The sequence below is a fragment of the Castor canadensis genome, chromosome 11, assembly GCF_047511655.1.
Source record: "Castor canadensis chromosome 11, mCasCan1.hap1v2, whole genome shotgun sequence".
NCBI classification, from domain to species: Eukaryota; Metazoa; Chordata; class Mammalia; order Rodentia; family Castoridae; genus Castor; species Castor canadensis.
The window spans coordinates 68,209,852-68,232,158 of NC_133396.1; the positions used below are offsets into that span (position 1 = coordinate 68,209,852).

Sequence of the window (22,307 nt, forward strand, 5' to 3'; positions counted from 1 at the left end):
AGGCAGGTGTTTCCTCTATGCTTCCCTGGGAAACTCACACAACAGGTGGCAATTTCAATAATTCAAGTAAGAGGTGATAGAGGCTCAGGTTAACGTGTGGACTGTATTTAGATCTTGAATCCACAACTCAGCTGAAACTGATTATAACACAAAACAATTGAAAATTGGAATAATGACTAGCTATTTGATATTAAAAATTATTAATTATATTAGATATTATAACAATGATTTATGTTATATTGTTTGCCTTAGTACATTCCTGCTGCTATAACAAAATTATGTTAGACTGAGTAATTTACAAAAAATCAGAATTTTATTTCCCATTATTCTGCAGACTGGGAACAAGACCAAACCTCTAGCAGATTCAGTATCTGGTGAGAGCCCCTTCCTCAGAGATGACACCTTCTGAGTGTCCTCACATGGGGCCAATAGAGCTTCTCTCAAGGGCACAATTCCATTCATGAGAACAGAACCCTCATGACCCAGTCACCTCCCAAAGAGCCTCCAACATGTTATACCATCAGCTTGATGGTTAGGTTTCAACAAATGAACTATGTGTGTGTGGAGTGGGTGGTTTACAAACATTAATACCATAGCACTGAATTTTTTAATGTTATGTTTTAGAGCTACATGCTGAAATATTTACAGGTAAATATGAAAATATAAAGGAATAGTCAACTATGCCAAATACACTGACAGTTTACATAACGTGAAGACAGAATGTCAGCCTTGGGATGTGAATTACAGTGACCTTGAGAAAAGGATCTCAGTGGAGTGGTGGGTTAAAGAAAGTGGAGACAGAGGGAAGGTGTAAATACATATGATAGCAATGGCTTCGTGAACATCTTAGCGTGTGCTGGAGCAATTCACAGGTGTGACGGCATTTGTAGAGCTATAGGATGCATTTGTGCTTGTATTCTCTCAGTTGCAAAGATGATATAGCCACAAATTCAAACAATGTTTAAAAAATCATCCTGTTCTTATCACTTTTACAAAACTACCAATTTTAGAAAATTTCTTTCTAGTTCATGCCATATGCTTTGATAATTTTGCAGCTTCAATAGAACTATCCACATTATTTAAATTTCACTGTGTTAGTTCATAAGCCTGTCCTCATGCTTCTAATCCCCTTTATTAGAAAAAATTTTTTATTTTTCTCCAATATGTTATTTTTAAGTGTTTTTTTTTTACATATAAGAGACTATGAAATGTGACAGAAAGTTTAGAAGCAAACACATACTTAGCTATATAAACAGAAGAAATGATATTGTCGCTATTTTTCTAGAAGAAATACAAGTGATGGGCTGGTGGTTTGGGTCAAGTGTTAGAGTACCTACCTAGCAAATGAAAAGTCTTGCGTTCAACCTCCAGTTCCACCTACACACACACACACACACACACATACATGCACACACAAAGAAAGGATGTGGGTGGAATAGGCTAGTTTGTTTCAGCTTCCATGAGTGTTATGACAGCCCATCTGTGGAAGTCAGCAAATGAGAGTGACCAAAGCCCAAGGTTGGGTCCTCAGCCGGTCTGTCATGTGGGCCAAATGGCAGCTATCTAATGGGAATCTTATTGGAGCGATAGGTTACTTTGTATTTCCTGATTCTCATTCACCATGGCCAACTCCAGTTTTCAGGGTAAGAATTCCTCTGGGGTAGAATGAGCATTCCAGGCTGATGCATGTAGCAGGCATTAGTGACAGGCTAGAACCTCAACAGAAAGTAACCCTAGCTGACCAGGTGCTGCAAGGTCAGGCTTACTGAGGCACATTCAAGATAAAAAGATGAATTGCAGGCCGGAAGCATCTTCGTAACAATACTCTTCCACATGTGTCCCATTCCTGCAGTATGGACTAATGTCTGAGATATTCTGTGGCACAGTGTCAGAATGCCATCATCTTTTGCCATCCTTTTGGGAATTTTCTTATCTTCAAGCTTATATCCTATATCTTTCATGGTTTGTCCCCTCATTTTTGGCAGCTCACATCCAGAAATAGTGCCTAGAAGATATATTTTTGAGGCTTACATCTCTGAAGATATCCTGATCTTTCCTTGATCAATGTTTGGTTGGGCATAGAATTCTAGGTTGGACATTATTTTCTTCCAATATTATTATTATTCAACTGTCTTCTTGTTTCTAGTACTGCCACTATAAGAAGTCTATTCTGACCAGTTTCTTTTATTGATCATAAGCTATTCTGATTCCTAATTCTTTGTTCATAACGTATTTTTACTTTTATCCCTTAGGAAACTTAGAAAAATTCGATTGTAGTAAATTATCACTATAATGAGAATTGGTGTATATACATATATATATATATATTACATATAACTATATATATTTTACATATTTATATTTAACCAGTTCCATGAAAAAATTGAGTATTTACTCTTGCCTAATTCCTTGGTTAGCTAAACTCTGTTCTTAACAGTGCTGTTGTTTGGATCTTGAATGTCACACAAAAGCCCATTTGTTAAAAGTTTGGTCCCCATCTTGGTGCTATTAGGAGGTGGTAGAAACTTTAATAGGAGGGGCCTAGTAGGAAGTCTTTAGGTCATTGGGGTCGTACCTTTGAAAGGGATGGTGGGACTCCATTCCTTTTCCTTTTTTACTCCTGGCCATGAGATGAGAAGCGTTCTTCCACCACATGCTCCCACCATGGTATTCTGCTTGACCACAAGCTCAAAAGCAACAGGGCCAACCAATCATGGACTTAAACCTCTCAGACTGTGAGCAAACATAAGCCTTTTCTCTTTAAAAGTTGATTATCTCAGCCATTTGTTATAGTGATATAAAGCTAACAAAAAAATAGCAAGGCTGCAAATCAGATTTCATTTTAAAAGCAAATGTATCACATACATAAACTCTGGAGTTTATGTAGATGTATTTGATCCCTACATTCCACTTGTCTGAAGTTAGAATTGACAGAACCTGAAGACATGCTAGATTCTCTCTTTTTTATAAATGTTCAATTGCATTCACTAAATTACATTCCTAAGACTGGAAAAAGGCAGATAAGTTTGGCAAGATTTTCTTTTTTTTGTTTTGTTTTTTGGTTTTACTTAGATTTTATGTTGAAACCTTCAAATACATTTTACAAAGAGGGGTTGAAATATAGATGTTTATGAGAAGAGGCCAGCTGAGTACTGAATGCTGAGCCTGGCACAAGCCTGGTTCTACCAGTAAGCCTCGGGCCCCACCCCTGGGCCCTATGTTTTGAACAGCTGGACTACAGGAGTAACACAGTCAGTCTCCCGAGCTGGGTTTGGCATTCTTTGTGGTTAGACTACTACAAAGTATGGGCTGTTGATTATACTGGGGACAGAACAAGGTCAGGATCGTGACCCGCACAAGTCAGACAGCGTTCCCACCTGCATGAAATCCAGCCCACACAAGCCAAGGTCTTGCCTGACTTCAGCTGGCTGTTCACATATTCGTGGCATGACTCTCATTTTCTTGTGGCAGATAGCAAGTGGAGTTGCCAGGTTACTGCTGATGACGGTCATTTTTAGAAGCATTAGGGTGGTGTCCTGCACTTTGCATGATTCATCTTGCACTCCAGGGCATGTCAGGAATGTTTAAACAGAAACCATTGGTTGGTGTTTAATCCCTTGGCTCTAGTTCAGTCCTTAAACTTGAGTGTTCATGATGATCTATCACTTTTTTCTTTTCACCATCCTTCCAACTGCTCCATAAGAATATGGTGCAATTATTTGGCGTGAAACGAGTTACACGATCTTGCACAGGTCACACGTTTTCTGTAAAATGGGCAGATTATGTAACCTGCAGAACTTTTTACTTAAAAATGCATCTTGGAAACTGCACACAAGGTTTGCTTTCTTGTTTTCCAAGCCGTCGCGGGTAAACGAGAGGTCATTGGGTCAGTCTGTTACCGCGCAGGTACGTTCCGTTCAAGTACCGATGCACTCACCGGCAGAATCCAAGTCCCTCCCACGCCCGGGCCGGGCGGCGTCTACAGGGCGGCTCGGGACTGGGTGTCGCGGGGCGGACGCCGGAGGCGGCCTGGGGGTCGCCCGCCGGACGGAGGAGCCGGCTCGCTAAACCACGGCGCCGCGCACCGCGGAGGCCCGTTGCTGACAGCTCCATCCCGGCGGACGCAGCCCCGGGGCCTCCGCGGTGCGCGGATCCACGCCGCGCGAGCCCGGCGACAGGGACCGAGCTGGCAAGATTTTCTGTAAGGACATTTCTTCTCACCAGGGACCAGAGTTAGGGGGCTAGGGAAGGAGGTCTTCCCAGCCCCAGGAAGGAGATGAGTTGGTTGAGTAAGAGGTGAAGTTTCTTCCCAGCTGAACATGCATGGCGCAGAAGGCTAGGGTTGTTTCAGAAAGGAACACCAGATAAAGCTTATCTCCATCCCCTCTCCCATACTTGGCAAAGGACCTTCTTGGAACATGGAAATTTAATGACTTGATAATGTTCCAGTGCATCAGATATTAAAATGAACCCCTTTCTGCCTTGGGAGAAAACCTACAAAGGTTGGCTATGTGCCATTTGTATAGGCTTTAGTGTTTCAGTATTACAATGTTCTAGATTTATGTTAACTAGAATTGACCAGAAAAGCTTTGAGACCTGCCAAATTTTAATCAAAGGACTAGAAGAGCAAGTGGAAAGAAGACAATCAAAATGAATGGTGGCAAAGAAATTAAAGTCACTTTTTGCTTGCACCAAAAGTCCTGCTTGCTCAATAAATTGTTTACATCAGTAATGAAATCAAAATCTTCATGAATTCCCTCATCCTAAGGGGCAACCCATATGGGAGATGTCTGGAGGATTGGGAACCAGTCTGCATGCATTTATTTGGTCATTCTCTCTGCCAAACTCCTTAAGAAAAGACAGCAAGTTGACTAGGAGCTAGAAGAGACCCTTAATGAGCACTTCAAGAGGACAAGATTTTCCCTTACTTCTTTCCACCACCTGGAAAGAGAGAGGCAGGCTAGCCAGATCTCCACAGCAGACCACTTTAGGAATTTGGTCCAGGCAAGGATGCATACCTATATCCCTGGGGGCAGATGCTGGACTCTTTGTAGAGGACCCACACTGGATCAACTTGGAGATGCCCTACTGGTGAAGACTACCTGTAGAGTCTTGGGGACCCTAGGCTGTGCTGAGAGGGAGACCCAACTTACCAGGTGATGAAGCCATTGCCCCGTGGTGCTCAGGTTTTCTTGAGAATACACAAATCACCACAGAGGAGGAAAAAGTTGTTTAAAATCTGATATACTCAGAGGTCACTGACATCAGATGACAACTTTACCACTCAAGATTTTTACTGGTAAAACTGGAGTGGGCAAGAGTAACATCGTTAGGTAGCGGGCAAAGGAAATGGAAGAAACTGAACTTGTTCTCTTTCCCACCTCCATCCTCACAGTTCTCCTAGCCTGAAGCAGACACAGTTTTGGAGGGTGGATATGTGCCATTTGTATGGGCTCTAGTGTTTCAGTATTACAATGTTCTAGATTTATGTTAACTAGAATTGACCAGAAAAGCTTTGAGACCTGCCAAATTTTAATCAAAGGACTAGAAGAACAAGTGGAAAGAAGACAATCAAAATGAATGGTGGCAAAGAAATTAAAGTCACTTTTTGCTTGCACCAAAAGTCCTGCTTGCTCAATAAATTGTTTACATCAATAATGAAATGAAAACGAGAATGATTTGAGTGTTTTTCTTTTTCTTTTTTTTAAATTGTGGCTTAATGTACAAAGTGAAATCTTCCATTTTAATCATTCTAAAGTGTACAATTAAATGGTATCAAGACATTCATAATATCACATAACTATCACCACTACCCATTTCCAGAACCCCAAAAGAAACTCTGTGCCCACTAAACAATTCTCCATTCCTCCCTATGCTCAGCTCATGGAAACCATCATTCTACTTTTTGTGCATTGAGGCAGGTCCATAGGCACCTCATATAAATAGGACATAATGTTTATACTTTTGTGTATGGTTTACTTTACTTAGCATACTGTTTTTAAAGTGTATCCAAGATGCAGTGTATTCTAGAATTCCATTCCTTTCTATGATTAATATCCATTACATATAATATACAAACTTGTTATATATTATATATAGTATATTGTATATAATTAATCTTATATATGATATATAATTTATATATATTTTGTACTATATATACTACGTATATATGTATATACTACATGATCTATATTATATATATATAATTATATATATATATATATATATACATATATATATATATATATATGTATATATATATATATATATACTACCTTTTGTTTATCACTTCTTTGTTGATAGACATTTGCATTATTTCCACTTTTTGGCCATAATGAGTAACACAAATAATGTGGATTATCTGGTGCACAAATAATCCATTCAAGCCCCTGTTTTCAGTTCTTTAGGGTGTATCCCTGGCAGTAGAACTGTCAGGTCATTTGGTAATTCTATGTCTGCCTTTGGAAGGAACCATCAGACTGCTTCCCATAGCAACTGTCCCACCAGCAAGCACCAGGGTCCTAATTTTTCCACATACTTGCAAAACTTATTTTCTGTGGATTTTAAATACTGTTTTATGTTTTCATAATAACCATTCTAATACATGTGAATTGGTATTTCATTATAGTTTGGACTGCATTTCCATAACAACTAATGATGTTAAGCTTCTTTTCATGTGCTTATTGGTCATTTGCATATTATTGGAGAAAAATCTATTCTGGACTTTTGCCCATTTTTTAATAGAATTGTGTAAGGTTTTACTGTTATGGGTGGTGTGTTCTAGGAGTTCTTTATGTATTCTGCATATTAATCCCTTATCAGGTACATGATTTGCAAATATTTCTCCTTTTGTATGGATTGTGTTTTCAGTTTTTTGATAGTGGCCTTTGATATGCAAGGTTTTTTTTTAATGAAGTCTCATTTATCTATTTTTTTCTTTTGTTACCTATGCTTTGGTGTCATATCCATGAAGTTTTTACAAAACAACTTCATGGGCTTAGCTCTTATATTTAGGTCTTTGCCCCATTTTGAATTAATTCTGTACATGATGGAGCATAAGGCCCAACTTCATTCTTTGGTATATGAGTTTACACTTGCACCAGCACTTGTTGAAAAGACTGTCCTTACCCCCCCACCCCAATGTGTTGGCATCTTGTCAAACATCAGCTGACCTATATGTGAGGGTTCATTGCTTGATTCCATTCTGTTCCACTGACCCATGCGTTTAACCTCATCCTAGAACCACGCTTGTTTTAAGCAGTAGTATTTTGCCATTATCCCATCAATACATAATTCTGAAATCAACACAAAACATGTTATTATTGGCAAAGGAAATCACATATGTGGTATTTCATCTGTTTCTGCCAAATTGAATAAGTACCCTTCACAATTTGTGGTATTGTAAAGAACAAGTATCAAAATTCCCAAACATTTGCCGAAAGTCTTTTACTGGTCCTTTTCATTCATCGCTACTACTCCTCTTGCTTAGGCATTACCCTGGACTCTCTGGTAGAATAAAGCCAAGTCACCTCATGATCCAGCCAACCAGTGCTCACCCACCTGTCCACCCTCATTTCCATTCTTACTCTGCTATATTGCTGTTCCTCCAACACACCAAGCACAAATCCCACCTCAGCACAAGCACCCTGTGCTCACAGTATTCAGTTCAGCACTACCTGCAATCGCCTGTCTAAATAATCTGCTTCCTCCCTCTCCTATACCCTTTTTCTGCCTTTTAATTCTTTATCCTACATATGTTCTCTCAACACTACTAGAATATAAGCTTTATGAGGAAAGGACTCAGCACTAAAGAATGAATAAATACATTTAGCAAAGAATATAGTGACTCCATTACTCATTCAACTAATATTTACTGGGGACTTACTGTAGAGGGTGCACTATGCTGAAAACACGGTGGACATTAAACATACAGAACATAAGTGACTGTATAAGTGCAAAATATAAAATTAAGAACTTTTTTTAGGGTAGGTGGACTGGATGGTCTGTTAGATGGAAAATGAAGGTTAGAAGTCTTAGAATCACAGCTTTGAGAGAAGAGTACTGCCCTGCTCCTTGGCTCAATGCTCTAGGGTGAAGCACTGACCCAGGGAATTTGGGATTCCTGGAATTTGGGGTGATTCCTAGACACTGGTTATTCTTTTGAACAGAGAAACAATTACTTTAGCTTCCATAAACTCCTTGCTAGTCACCAGTGTCCAGGACATTGGTACAGGACTGCCTCCCCGTGTGGGTCCTTGTTAAGGACTGTACAGGGACAGTGACAAAAGCAGCCCTTGAAAAGTGTCATCACGTTCACAATCTATATTTGACTTGTACTATATTTCTCTTCTATGGAAAAAGCCCAGAGGAAAATGTGTGCTTTTCTAAATATAGCTCCTACCTCTCTATACGTGCTAGATTTAGGTTAAAGCTTTGACAGCACAGCTCAGGCGGTCACCTCCAAAGAAGGTTTTCAATAGGCCTGATCTGCTGGTATTTTCAGACAGGACAGGAAGGACTTGGGGCCCATCCAGCCTGGGGCATAACCTTGGACCCGCTCTCACGCCTTTTCCCTCCTTATCTTGAAACTGAGGGTGGCAGGCTTCCTATCTCTTCCATCATGGCACAATCTTAAAGACCTTGGACGCGTCCTCCGGTTTTTGGGTGTTTTAGTGTTACCAAGTTTACCGGGTTTTTTGCAGTTTTCCCCGTTTGCAAGATTGCTTGATATTCTACGGCAAGCTTTTAATGACTTGTTTTCTTTTGCATACATTAAGTGTGTGACGCGGGGTGGGCATCATTACAGCTTCCCAGGAAGTGGAGAGGCCAGGGTGGGAGCACTTCTTCCAACCCTCTCGCTGGTACTTGGTTAAGCGCATGCGCTCATCAATATTTATGAATGAGTGAATGCAGAAGTGAGTGACTGAAGGCTGAATGGATAGGATGCTTTCAAGCCGGGTGCGGGGAGAGGAGGTGTGAAAGCCGCTGAAGTGCACTGCTGTTTCCGCGTTCCTGTCCCCTGGTCTCGCCCGGCGGGGGTCCAAACCCGGCCGAGGGTGGAGCGGCCCAACGAATGGGGGCGGGGTACAGAGGAGGCGCGCAAGGGGCGGGGCTACGAGCGCGCGTCTGGAGGGCGGGGGCGCGCCCGCGGGGAGGGCGGGGAGGAAGGAAAGCGCCGGGGGGCGGGGCTACGAGTGCGCGCCTGGGGGGCGGGGACGCGCCCGCGGGCAGGACGGAGAGGAAGGAAAGCGCCGGGGGGCGGGGCTACGAGTGCGCGCGGCGGAAGGAACCGCGAGGCGCGGTAGCAGGCGGGGCTACGAGGCGCGCGGGTGGGAGGGGAGCGCCAGCAGGGCGTTCTGCGCGCCGCGCGGCGCCACTCCGCACCCTGGCCAGCGCCGCGGGCGGAGCGAGGGCCCCACCCACTGAGCTGCGCGTCGCGGGCGGCCCCGCACGCTGAGCACTCCGCCTGCCGAGCGGCGCCGGGCCATGTACTCGGGGAACCGCAGCGGCGGCCAGGGCTACGGGGAGGACGGCGGGCCCGAGGGTCCCGCGCCGGCGGGGACGCGGAGCCCCGCGCCACTCTTCAGCCCGGGCACCTACGAGCGCCTGGCGCTGCTGCTCGGCTCGGTTGGGCTGCTGGGCGTCGGCGACAACCTGCTGGTGCTCGTCCTCTACTACAAGTTCCAGCGGCTCCGCGCTCCCACCCACCTCCTCCTGGTCAGCCTCAGCCTCGGCCACCTGCTGGTGACCCTCTTCGGAGTCACCTTTTCCCTCGTGTCCTGCCTGAGGAGCGGCTGGGCGTGGGACGCCGTGGGCTGCGCGTGGGACGGGTTTAGCGGCAGCCTCCTGGGTGAGTTGGCCGGGTGGGTGGGAGCGGAAGCGTCCGCGCTCGCGCACCCCGCGGGCCCCGGGCCCCGGGCCCCGGGCCCCGCCCCTCAGTCGCCTCTGCTTTCACCTCCCTGTGCAGGTCCTTGTACCTGCTGGGCCTGTAGAAAAAGTGATCAACTCGTGAAAGTTGGAGAAGGGGCCAAAAGAGGGTTCCTTCGTGTTACTTGTTTCCTAGAATGAGAGGTGGAAACCTAAAATCGTAGCAGTGTGATCTTGTTTATTTCTTTTGCTCACCCACAGTTTGCAAACCTTTGAATGTCTCCTAGGGAGTGAGAGTCTTTCATTCACAGTGCAAATTGGCACGTGCCCTACAAGATATTTTTACTGTTTTTCTTCTCATACGTTCCATCCCACCAAAATAGGAGGTGAGATTAGAAATGGCTCAGAGAATTCCTGCTCGGGTGAATAATTAGCCATGCAGTCAGTCGATTTCATTAACGACAGTACCCCTCCTCGTTACAGAAGACTTCAGCCTCACTGAGACTTGACAGTTGGAGGAGTGACGAAATCCGGTATATTATGGAAGACATGAGTTTTAAGCCTGGGAAAGAAATTGTGGGCTCCAGGAATTTCATTTGTACACAGATTTCAAGTAGAAATGCGTATTTCTCAAGACTCAAAGTTCCTCTTTAGAATCCTTATATTGATAAGTTATTACAGCTTTTATCTTGGCAGATAAAGGAGAACAAGCTCTGTGTAACATACATATTTTTATTCATCAACCTCCTATGCTGTGATAATCCCAAATATTGTGCTATTTGTCATGATTCCTTTTTGTTGTTGTTTTTTTGAAGGAACCAGGAAATGTCAGAAAAGTCTCAATTTCATTTATTTGATTGCCTCAGTGATTCTAATGTTCTGTTCTTTCTGTCTAGTAAGCACTAATCCTAGAATTTCCTTTGTACAAAATTCCTTTGTACAAAAATTTGAGAGTTTCCGTTGTACAAAAATTTAGGGAAGACACTGTAGGCAGTGATACATAGCTATGTGATTTCACTCCTTTTGTTAATTAAAAACATCTATTCAGCAATTTTTTAGGCAGTACTAAGCTTGAAAGAGTGATTTCAGCCCTAGCCCCTGTGGTGGGCAACAGGTGTTTTGTTCACCGATGTGAAAGTTATTTCCATAAAGTGCCTTTTCTGTGCTGGGAAATTCTGTTTCTATAAGTGGGAGTTTCAAAACAAGGATGTATTGTTTTTTTTTTTAAATAATTGCTAACAGCATCCATGTTTTCCCTCACCCCTTTTCACCGTGAGCCCCACCCTCGTGTGTCTTCTGTCTTTTTTTCTCCTTCAGCACTCCTTCTGGAGTCCATACCATCAGAAATGATTTTCTGAGACTACTAGAAACATTCTCCACACATTATCTTACCTGAATTCTGCTCCGTTTTTCAGGGCATTTTATTTATTTACTTATTTATTTAGGTGATACTGGAATTTGAACTCAGGGCCCTGTCCTTGTTAGACAAGCACTTTACTACTTGAGCCATGCCTCCAGCCGGCCCCCCCTTATTGGTGGTACTGGTGTTTTGAACTCAGGACCTCATGCTTGCTAGGCATGCACTCTACCACTTAAGCCACTCCACGAGCCCATGCCTCCAGCTCTTTTTGCTTTAGATTTTTCAAATAGAATTTTGCATTTTTTGCCCTTGATCCTCCCACCTATGCCTCCTCACTAGCTGAAATCACAGGCGCGCACCTCCACACCTGGCCCTGTTTTTAGATATTTACTGCCTTTTTTTTTTTTTTTTTTTTCTTCAACTGACCTTGAACTGCTATCTCTACTGAGTGGCTGGGATCACATGTCTTGAGACACAGCACTTGGCTCTAAGGGCATTTATTTAGTGCTTTCAACCATGACTGGTGTCCCCATTTTAAAATGGGAGGTAAATATGTTGGGGTTAGAGAATCAGAGACTTGATTAAACTCTGAAGGACAAGTCGAGAGTGAGGTTACTGTGGTGCTTAAATGTTCTCAGCAAAGATAAAGAATTTCTTTGCCTGGAGTATGCTTCTAATTTAGGGTTATGGATAAGGAAGGTACTTCCCCTCTTGTTATCCTTGAGGATGGGGTATTGAAGGGAGAGGAGATTTTTTTTTTTTAATGCCAGAAGTAGCTGCTTTCTCCAGAGTCTTTGAAGAGGCTTACTTGTCTGGTGGGAAGACCAAGGGTGGGTCCTGCTCTTCATTCTGTGGCTAACTTACCGTGTGGGCTTTCCCAAACCTCTTACTCTCCCTGGCCATCAGTTTTCTCATCTTTATTAAGGAGTAGTTAATGTTCTTTAAGATCATCCTAGCTGCTCTGTATTTTGAGGATTCTTTGGTGTCTGTAGGTTAGAAATTGCTTGGCATTAGTGCTGATGACCTGTGTCTTCATCTCTTATGTCCTCTCAGCCCTGCCCCTTTCTAAGCCAAGGATGAGCACATACCATGGTTACCTATTTGTTTCCCTCTTCACACCCTGCTGGAAGAAGTCCAAATTAATTCAGACATTCTTTCTATACATACATGACTAGACAAGGCAACTGCTTTTTTTTGTTGTTGTTTTCAGATTCTGGCCTCTCAGGGAATGCTAAAAATAAGTAAAATGTCTGATATCCTTAGGATATTAGGATCACCATTTCAGTGAAACTGACCAGTCAGGTCAGTTTCCTAGTCAATTTCATCTAAGTTTGAATGAATGCCTTGTTTTACCAATATCCAGTCCTCTTAGGACTGACCTAGATTTCATTATACTAATCAGAAATCAGAAATCATGTTACTGATAATGCAAATTAGAAGTCAAAGTACTCTCAGTGCTACTGTGCAGTAGTGAGCAATAGGCTAGCACTGTGGGGTGTGTTGTGCTTCAGCCTGAGGACCCACAGGTAGAGGTGAGTATGCCTTTCAGGCCCTTAACTGTTCACCTCTGGCCACACCTAGCATCACATCAATAGTCTGCTTGTGGAATATAACCAGCATTACGGTGGAGAGACTTTCCATTCAAAAACAAGAATAATAGCATACCAGTATTAGCAGAGGATGTAGAGAAAGGCCTCTTGCTTAGGACACAGTGATTTGTGATTGCAGAGACAGTCTGATAAAATGCCAACAACACCTTATTCATATGTTACAAACAAGTGTTACTTATGTTAATGCATGAAACCAGGAATTTTCGTTTTAACTTACAAACACATTTGTGCATATGTACAGTCATAGAATAATTCATTACACATTTTCCCCTCAGTAGGCCCGCTCTGTATGTACCTAAATATTTTTAGATGCTATTTGTTTTACTGAATTAATTATTTTAAAATAATCTGACTGATTAATTCAGTCAAAATAATCTCACTTAGCTACCACCAGATCCTAATGCTGGTTGGGCATAGAAAGGTCTTACTATCCCAGATTTGCCAGCAGACTACATTGGCCATAAAAATATTCCTACCATGACAGTATGAACATAGTGTGTAATGTGTTTCCATAAACACAGTGAAGGCACACATTTCTTTTGTTCTACATTCATAGCTATGTATGATTTCATTCAAATATTTTTAAAAGCAAAGAACTATATTATGTTAATTATTTTTATTTTTGTGGGACAGTGTATCCATTCTTTGTATGATTGTATTACCTGATTTGGGGGAGGTTGTCTCTATTGTTTATTTGCAAGAAATTAGGAAATATGTAAGTCATTTAATGACTCACTTTAGCATATAGTATTCATAACAAGTCATATAATGGATTATAATTGCTGATGCATGAAATTGATTTTATATGTTGTTTACAATTGTATTCTTTTTTGAATTTTCTTCTTTCAGAGAAGAGTTCCAGTCACAAATGCATATGTGATGCAGTTTGACATTTACTGCTAAAGTGAAATGCAGACATGAAAACGACACATCTGTATTAGTATTCTCAGATGTGACTAGATGTACTCTCTCATGTTTCTATGCTACTGACTAACTTTTAAAATGTCTTAAAAAGGTAATGGTTAGACAGCTGGGACCTGCACACTCCATGCTTCTGGAATGAACTGAGACATCACCAGGAGAGATTTTCAGCATAATCACACCTGAGAGGATCCCCCGGCCTAGATCATTTGCATTTCCTTCATCAGCAGCTGTCACTAGACTCTTCACCTCCTAAGATGGCAGACTGTCTTCCCACAGAGTTTGATGTGGTTGTAATAGGGACAGGTTTGCCTGAGTCCATCCTTGCAGCTGCATGTTCAAGAAGTGGACAAAGGGTTCTGCATATTGACTCAAGAAGTTACTATGGAGGGAACTGGGCTAGTTTCAGCTTCTCAGGATTGCTTTCCTGGTTGAAGGACTATCAACCAAACAGTGAAACTGAGGAAGAAACTACTGCTGCATGGCAAGACTTGATCCATGAAACAGAAGAAGCCATCCCTCTTCGCAAGAAGGATGAAACCATTCAACATACAGAAGTTTTTTGTTACGCTAATCAAGATACAGAGGACAGTGTTCAAGAGATTGGTGCTCTGCAGAAGAACCCCTCCTCAGACACATCTAGTACCCTCACTAAACCTCTGGATTCCACTTATCTACTTGAAGAAGGGCATAGAGAAGTTTTGCTAGAAGTACCTGATGTAGAGGAGTCAGTGGAGAAAGAAAAGAACTGCGGAGATAAAACTTGTATAGGCACAGTTCCAGAAGGAGATAAAGATGAAGACAGACCTGCAGTGGAAGACAACACTGATCAACCAAAGAGAAATAGGATTACTTACCCTCAAATGATTAGAGAAGGCAGGAAATTTAATATTGATTTGGTATCAAAGCTGCTTTATTCTCAAGGATTGCTGATTGATCTTTTAATCAAGTCAAATGTTTGTCGTTATGCAGAATTTAAAAATGTTACTAGGATTCTTGCATTTCGGGAAGGAAAAGTAGAACAGGTACCTTGCTCCAGAGCAGATGTCTTTAATAGCAAAGAACTCACTATGATTGAAAAGAGGATGCTAATGAAATTTCTTACATTCTGTTTAGACTATGAACAACATCCTGATGAATACCAAGATTACAAGCAGTGTTTATTTTCAGAGTACTTAAAAACTAAAAAATTAACTCCCAGCCTCCAACATTTTATACTACACTCAATTGCAATGACGTCAGAATCATCTTGTAGTACATTAGATGGCCTTAAAGCAACAAAAAACTTCCTTCGGTGTCTTGGAAGGTTTGGCAACACTCCCTTTCTGTTTCCTTTGTATGGCCAAGGAGAAATTCCCCAGTGTTTCTGCAGAATGTGTGCAGTTTTTGGTGGAATCTATTGTCTTCGCCATAAAATACAATGTCTTGTAGTTGACAAAGAATCTGGAAGATGCAAAGCAATTATAGATCACTTTGGTCAAAGAATAAATGCTAAGTATTTTATTGTAGAGGATAGTTACCTTTCTAAGGAAACATGCTCAAATGTGCAATATAAGCAGATCTCCAGGGCAGTGCTCATTACAGATCAGTCTATACTAAAGGCAGATTCAGATCAGCAGATTTCCATCTTGATAGTGCCTCCAGTGGAACCAGGAACTTGTTCTGTTCGGGTCACAGAATTAAGTTCATCAACCATGACGTGCATGAAAGGCACTTACCTGGTACATCTGACCTGTTCATCTTTGAAAACAGCAAGGGAAGACTTAGAGTCAGTGGTGAAGAAATTATTCACTCCCTTTACTGAGACAGAAGCAGACGAAGAAGAACTCAGAAAACCAAGACTCTTGTGGGCTCTTTATTTTAATATGAGAGATTCCTCAGGAGTCAGCAGAAGCTCATATTGTGACTTACCTTCCAATGTCTATGTCTGCTCTGGACCTGACTCTGGACTGGGGAATGAGCATGCAGTCAACCAAGCGGAAACGCTATTCCGGGAGATATTCCCAAGTGAAGAATTCTGCCCTCCTCCTCCAAATCCAGAAGACATTATCTTTGATGGTGATGATAAGCAACCAGATGGTCCTGAAACCAGTAACATTAGGGCCAACCCAGAACCTCCTGAGGAAAAGCAAGACCTAGAAAGCCCAGGAAAGCACCTTCAGGATTAGAGAAGAGCGAAATGGAAATGCTCTTCATCCAGGCATCGGAATGTTCTTGTTTGAAGAACAGTTTCTGGATGAGTAACTAGATTTGATTGTGTGATAAATGCTATGCAAATGTCCTTCACTGTCTTTGTGACAGTGGGCATTGGATGTCTTTGTTAAGCTATTAGTAACTGATTTACTGGTTATTGAACTTTTTGTTTCAGAATCTGCTCCATGACCTACAATCTTAAAATAGAGTTAGCTTTATTTTATGGCTGGGTATATATGTGAGGGTTTCATATGAGCAACTTTGCTTAAAGGAAGGTAATACTGCCACTGTCTTCAGTTTTTATCATTATCTACAGAATAATTAATAATGTCTGATGCTTTAGTTACCTTTGCAGTTAATTATAGTTGCTACCACCCCCATTTGAGTAGTGAAACACATACACAAATAATTGTGTGAATCTTTTGTATATAATAGAAACATGTAGAGTTGGTAGTAGGATTAGCAACTAATACAACACCAATATGATAAATACAATGTCTCTAATTCTTAGAAGATTAGCTTGCATGATCCTTTATTCTTTGTGAAGGGCTGATGTTACATTTTGCAGATTTCACACCCTTGACCCTGGTAACTAATGAGGCCACCCATAGCCTCTACTTTACAGAAAGAACCAGCATTTGTAGTCAAAGCTCATTTTGGGGAGGTATATTGCAAAGAAAATCTAGGGAATGCAATTAGCTTAAAAAATGTCTGCAAAACCCTATTCAGACATCTAAAAGAACTTCCAACAAGCAACTCCAGGCCAACATAGATAAATTAACCCAGGAAAAGATGCTTTAGGATGGCTGGCCTAAAATCCCTAAAAAGGAATTTATAAGGAGTAAACTGAACTAGGTATTTTTAACCTGGGATTGCATATGTTTTTGTTTTGTTGAGACAGGTTCTCACCATGTAGCCCAGGCTGGCCTTAAACTTCAGTCCTCTTGCCTCAGAGCCTCCTGAGTGCTGGGATTACCACCACACCCAACATTAAATAACTTTAAAAACTTTCTGTAAATAGATTCTCTCAAGTTTTTCAGGATGAGCATGCTACCGTATTGGCTCTACCACTTTAATCAGTCATGCTAACTGTTAGAATGAATCAAAGGAGGACTTACCACGCCCCTACGTTTGCTCCACCCCACAAACAGTGAGGTAACAGTCTTCATAATCACTTCTTCCTCTTGGCTTTTATCTTTTTTTTTTAATTTATTTTTTTATTATTTTATTATTCATATGTGCATACAAGGCTTGGGCCATTTCTCCCCCCTGCCCCCACCCCCTCCCTTACCACCCACTCCGCCCCCTCCCTGTCACCCCCACCCCCTCAATACCCAGCAGAAACTATTTTGCCCTTATTTCTAATTTTGTTGAAGAGAGAGTATAAGCAATAATAGGAAGGAACAAGGGTTTTTGCTGGTTGAGATAAGGATAGCTATACAAGGAGTTGACTCACATTAATTTCCTGTGCATGTGTGTTACCTTCTAGGTTAATTCTTTTTGATCTAACCTTTTCTGTAGTTCCTGGTCCCCTTCTACTATTGGCTCTTGGCTTTTATCTAAAGAATAAAAATTCCCCTCCCCTCCAACCTCCCTAACCAACTGGTTACATCAGTCATAAACTGGTTGCATCCAGTGGCAAACACTTGTTAGAAGAGGTGGACTTGGTTTGTCCCATTTCCATCCTGCATGCAGAAGCTGATGCTCTTTCAGGAACCAAATCCACTCACAGTAATTTCTGCTTTGAAACAACTTTTGTTACGTGCTGAACACTTAATATTGTGCTTTTTCATTTCAGTTTCCCAACAACACTATGAGGCAAATCTCATGGTACATGCTTTCAAAGAGGAGATGGGGACTCAAGTAATAATTTGCTCAGAGTCTGCTGTGTGGAGGAGCCAATATTAGAACCTTGTCTTACTTTCACTGTTCCAAAACCCTGCTCTTTCACTACCTTTTGCTGTTAGAAGAGTATAGGTACTGTAAGAGAAGGAAAAGGTAGCCTTGAGAACCAGAAATTAATGCTGCTGTGAAGAAAAGCAGAGGATGGCCTTGCACCTTTCTGAATCAGAAAGGTAAAGAGTAAGATTAATTATTAAAAATAAATGTATTTTTAGCGCTATACATCTTATTGAAGCAGAGTTTGGCTAGTTTTAACAAAATATAACATCTTTTGATTTGAACACAGTTATAAAAAATTGTAGTAGGCCCATATATGTTCCAAATATACTCTTAATGTTCTTGTGTATCTGAGGAAAATGAGAAAAGACAGATTTAAGTAGAAAGGGCATGGATTGATATTAATACTGAGTTTTTAAATATAGCAAAGTGATATTATTTGGCAGACCCTAAAGATTAAATCTACTAAAACAACTGAAATGAATGACCTACAACATAGTAATTAAAATTTTAAAATATTAGCCAAGTGTGGTAATGCATGCCTGTAATCCCAGCTACTCAGGAGGCAGTGGTAGGAGTATTTGGAGTTCAAGACCAGCTCTGGCAAAGGTATCAGTGAAACCTTTTCTCAAAAAAAAGAATAAAAGGTGAGGTGGGGAACTGGGAGTGTAGCTCCAGTGGTTGTTCTGGGTTCAGTTCCTAGTATCACAAAGAATGGAAAGAAGGAAGGGAATTCAGACCTACTGAAGTTTTTCAGTATCATATATTTCTTAAAAGAAATAGAGAAAAGGCACAGAGACTTTGCAAAGCTGCAAAAGATGATACAGCTGAATATAAAGGAAACAAGTAACTATTAACACTAGACCAAAATAAGGATTATTTAAAAAAATAAGAAAATTGATCCATTTAACTCCATGCAGAGTAAGTTGGAGATATGACAAGTTATAACCAAGAAAGAGCATTTAAAAATTTAGTGGAGGTTATAATCTAGTATAATTTTCTGACAAGTTAGAATTGTACCTCTAAGACTTACTGGTGAACTTTCAGATATTTACATAATAAACAATATACATGTATCATGAAAGATGACAATGCCATTAATTGCATAATTTGAGGCAAATATGGCCGCAGTACATAAAATCAAACATTTTTAAAAGGGTCTCATTCTGTATAGAGGCAAAATGTGAAGTACAGTGTCATCAAACAATACAGAAACCAGTGAAAGTAGTTGTTTACTGTGACTCAGGCCATTACATCAACATTAGTAGAACAAAGTGGTAAAGACTCAAAGAATTAACTATGATCTCTTCTAAAAAACTATCATTCATCTTTTATTTAAATTTTATAATGATTTCATAGGCTTCTAAATGTAATCACTTAAGAGCCAACATTATTCATATTGAGAAGATGTAATAAACATGGCTCATGTAGAAGGGATATGATGTTGGTACCATTTTTATTTATGTATGGAAGAGGAAACTTGCCATTGCAAAAGAAAATATTTCCAAAGTGAGAAAGATACAGGAGATAGAAAATATTTCTACTAACATGGCTTTATACGTAGCTAAACATATACTGTCATACAAATGTACTACTAATAAAAGAATAATTTAGGAAGTTACCGATATATAACTTGGAAATCTCATTTCTAGATTCCAGCAGTGACAGAATTTTTAAAATACTTAAATATTAATATATGAGTCATTTAAATAAAATTATACAAACTATATTGGGACAATTTAAGAAAGATGCTTAAATAGAAGCATGTTGAAGGGGATAAATTTAAAATATGAGCCTATTCCCATGGGCGACACCCTGGTGTAATGGAAAAATGGTAATTGGGGAGTTTTCATTTCACTGCTTACTGGGAAAATCACTCTTAGCTACCATTCCACCATCTCTTAAATATAATACAGAACTGAATTATTGTGAGGATTGAATTAGCTCGTGTATATCAAACCACTTCCAAAGGAATACCAATATGTGACAGTATGTAGATTTATCACAATACCATTTAACATTCCACCTGGAATGCTTTATGTGATTTGACAGAACGGTGGCAGTTTAAGAAAGTAAAGCAGGCAAAGATGTTTATACTTTAGGAGAAAAAAATGGGAGCTTTGCTTGTCAGGTCCTTAAAGGATGCTCTAAGACAACCTCTAAACATTTGGTGGTGCCAAGTGGAAAGTAAGCCTCTTAGAAGCATTTAATAACTTGAAAATGTTGAGTATAAAAGTAAAAAGGCTACTATTTTCATTGCGGTAATGGTGTAGAGGGACTTTGTGGCAATGAAAGAAAGCACCTAACTCATGCTCCATGAAAACCACTGACAAGGTTGACTAACTCAAAGAAAAATGAAAACTATATCAAATAGGAAGAAAAGATGGGATAAAACTATTTGCATTGCACAGCACTTAATTTTTAAGTGAGTGCAAATCCTTAAGGCTTTGTAACTCTTGGCAGACTTACAAAGGAACAGACTGCAAATGAGAAGATGCAAATAAAATTCAGTTCTTACAATGATATTCAAGTTAGTGAATATTAGATTGTAAGTTGAGACAACTTTGACAGTCCATGCTATTAAGCGAGAAGGTTTAACTTTGCTTGTGTCTTTAACCAGTAGCATCACACTTTGGCAGTCATTTTAAAGAGTGACCTGGAAGACTGACAGGAGCCCTGTAACTGGTCTTTTAACATATGGCTGGAGCCACACCTTTGTCCCCTGGGAAAATATTTAAAAGAAAAAATAGCTACTTTTATAAAGATGTTTTTAGCATTTCCATTCATAGAAGTGTTTTTTTTAAAGCTCAGCAATTGAGAAATGAATAAATTTTGATGTTTTGCTATTTCTCTCATTAACTGTTAACATAGTCTTTAAATAATCTTGATAGATGTAAAATTGTATGCAAAAATGTGAATTATAGGAAATTATGCTTACTGTTTTATATTTGTGTAAACATTTAGGTCTCTACATTGAAAGGAATCCAAAGACATGTAATAGTAGTTTAACATTAAGAGGTTCTTTATTTTTTCTTTAAAATACTAATGTACACAATAAAAATAAAAGATTAATTGATAAAGCAATGAGAAAATTACTGATTTCTGGGAAACTTCTGAGATTCTCCTTTAAATGAAAAGAAACGCATTTCTAAATGTTAACATCAAAAAGAAAATGTCCAAAAATATGTGGCAGAAAGTTTTACAAGTCTTTGTCAGAAGAAATTCTTTGATAAGAATAAAAAAAGTAGCAATGCATTTCAGTACATCAGCATGAAGACACTCCATACTAATTAAAGTGTGACAGTGCCAAGCCAAACAACACACATCACTGGGGAGCCTTGGAGCCCTGAGAAATGAAGGTGGGATTCACAGATGGCCAAACCTGGTGGGCGTGACCTGTGCTAAGAAATCCAAATCAAAGCGATTTAATTCAAGAGACATTAGTTAAATGCCTAATGTGTGTTATGAATTGGCATTGTTCTAGAGATTACAAATGTAAAAATGAATAGGACAAGTTCACTGAACCTGAGAAACATTCTTTTGGAATGTTTACCTTAAGGTAAGATACCTTTGAAGAACGTTTAAGACATTTTCTATTGTAAAACAAAACAAAACAAAAAAGACACTTTCTACCCATCACACTTTAATTGTAACTACCACTATTCCTCTCCCCTTAATCCACAAAAGGAAAAAAGAGAGAAGCAAACCTCTGACTTGTGGTGCGTGATAGTTCTCTTAAAGGGTGCCAGAACGTTTTACTACACAGTTAGAAACAAGCTGCTTAACGGTTAAAAGCTGGGTCAGTTACCACTTCCTAAAATCCATTTCTGGTAACATTCAGTGAAGTTTTTGACAGTAAGAAGCTTTCTCTACTGTCTGGGAAGGCAGCAAAGGGGAGATGGAGCACAGGGCATTGAGCCTGTAGGAAGCAGAAGTAGAAAGAAATCTAAATGTGAGAAACAGATCTTGAGGTTTCAATACCAAGAAGTTCTCTGTTTAGGATAGTTTTATTTGCCTTCATCTTGATGGATTAAGTGGAAACCATATTCCCATTGGTACCTTGAGGTAGCTGCTTCCTCTTTTGAGAACTTTCATTTTAGTAATTTGAACCTTTGTTAGAAAGAGGTATTTTTGAATATAATTCCTGCCTATCTAACCAACACCTGAGTATTCACATTTCAACAGCAGGGGTCGTGGTACCTCCAGCTCTCTGTAAGGCCTGAACAGTGCAGAATATGAGTGATGCAACTGAATCTGACAGTAGCGTGAATGTTGGGACAGCAGCTCTGGTACAGCATGTGTAGAAATGCTTTCTTCTGACAGCTGTGTTATGTGGTCCTCAGGGTACCCACCTAAGGTAAGAAAGCATGTTACTTGAATCCATTTTACAGATGAGACCCAAAAGAATTGAAGCAACTTGCCTGGACTTGCTCCTAGTTAGTGTTTTGATCTAC

At 40.3% G+C, this 22,307-nt stretch overlaps 2 protein-coding genes across 4 annotated transcripts in view; both read left to right on the forward strand.

Moving 5' to 3' along the window:
• The first annotated feature begins 9,371 nt into the window (after positions 1-9,371).
• The window catches only part of Opn3 (opsin 3), a 41,092-nt gene continuing 28,156 nt past the window's right edge, over positions 9,372-22,307 (forward strand). Inside the window, exons 1-3 of one of the 3 annotated variants that reach the window (XM_074047211.1) lie at positions 9,373-9,853; positions 12,007-12,020; positions 14,002-14,058. In XM_074047211.1, the coding sequence (XP_073903312.1) occupies positions 9,490-9,853; positions 12,007-12,020; positions 14,002-14,058 (435 nt within the window). In that variant the 5' untranslated portion in view covers positions 9,373-9,489. Of the gene's footprint in view, positions 9,854-12,006; positions 12,021-13,689; positions 13,828-14,001; positions 14,059-22,307 lie in introns of those variants that run through there. The other 2 variants (XM_074047210.1, XM_020174734.2) reach the window with 2 other exon arrangements.
• Positions 14,019-20,945, forward strand: Chml (CHM like Rab escort protein). Its single transcript, XM_074047208.1, has one exon. It carries the CDS (start codon positions 14,019-14,021, stop codon positions 15,927-15,929), a length of 1,911 nt encoding a protein of 636 aa, XP_073903309.1. The 3' UTR covers positions 15,930-20,945.

Bases quoted from the DNA above. Each gene is read 5' to 3' on its own strand.
- Chml (XM_074047208.1), top strand. From the start codon at position 14,019: ATGGCAGACTGTCTTCCCACAGAGTTTGATGTGGTTGTAATAGGGACA.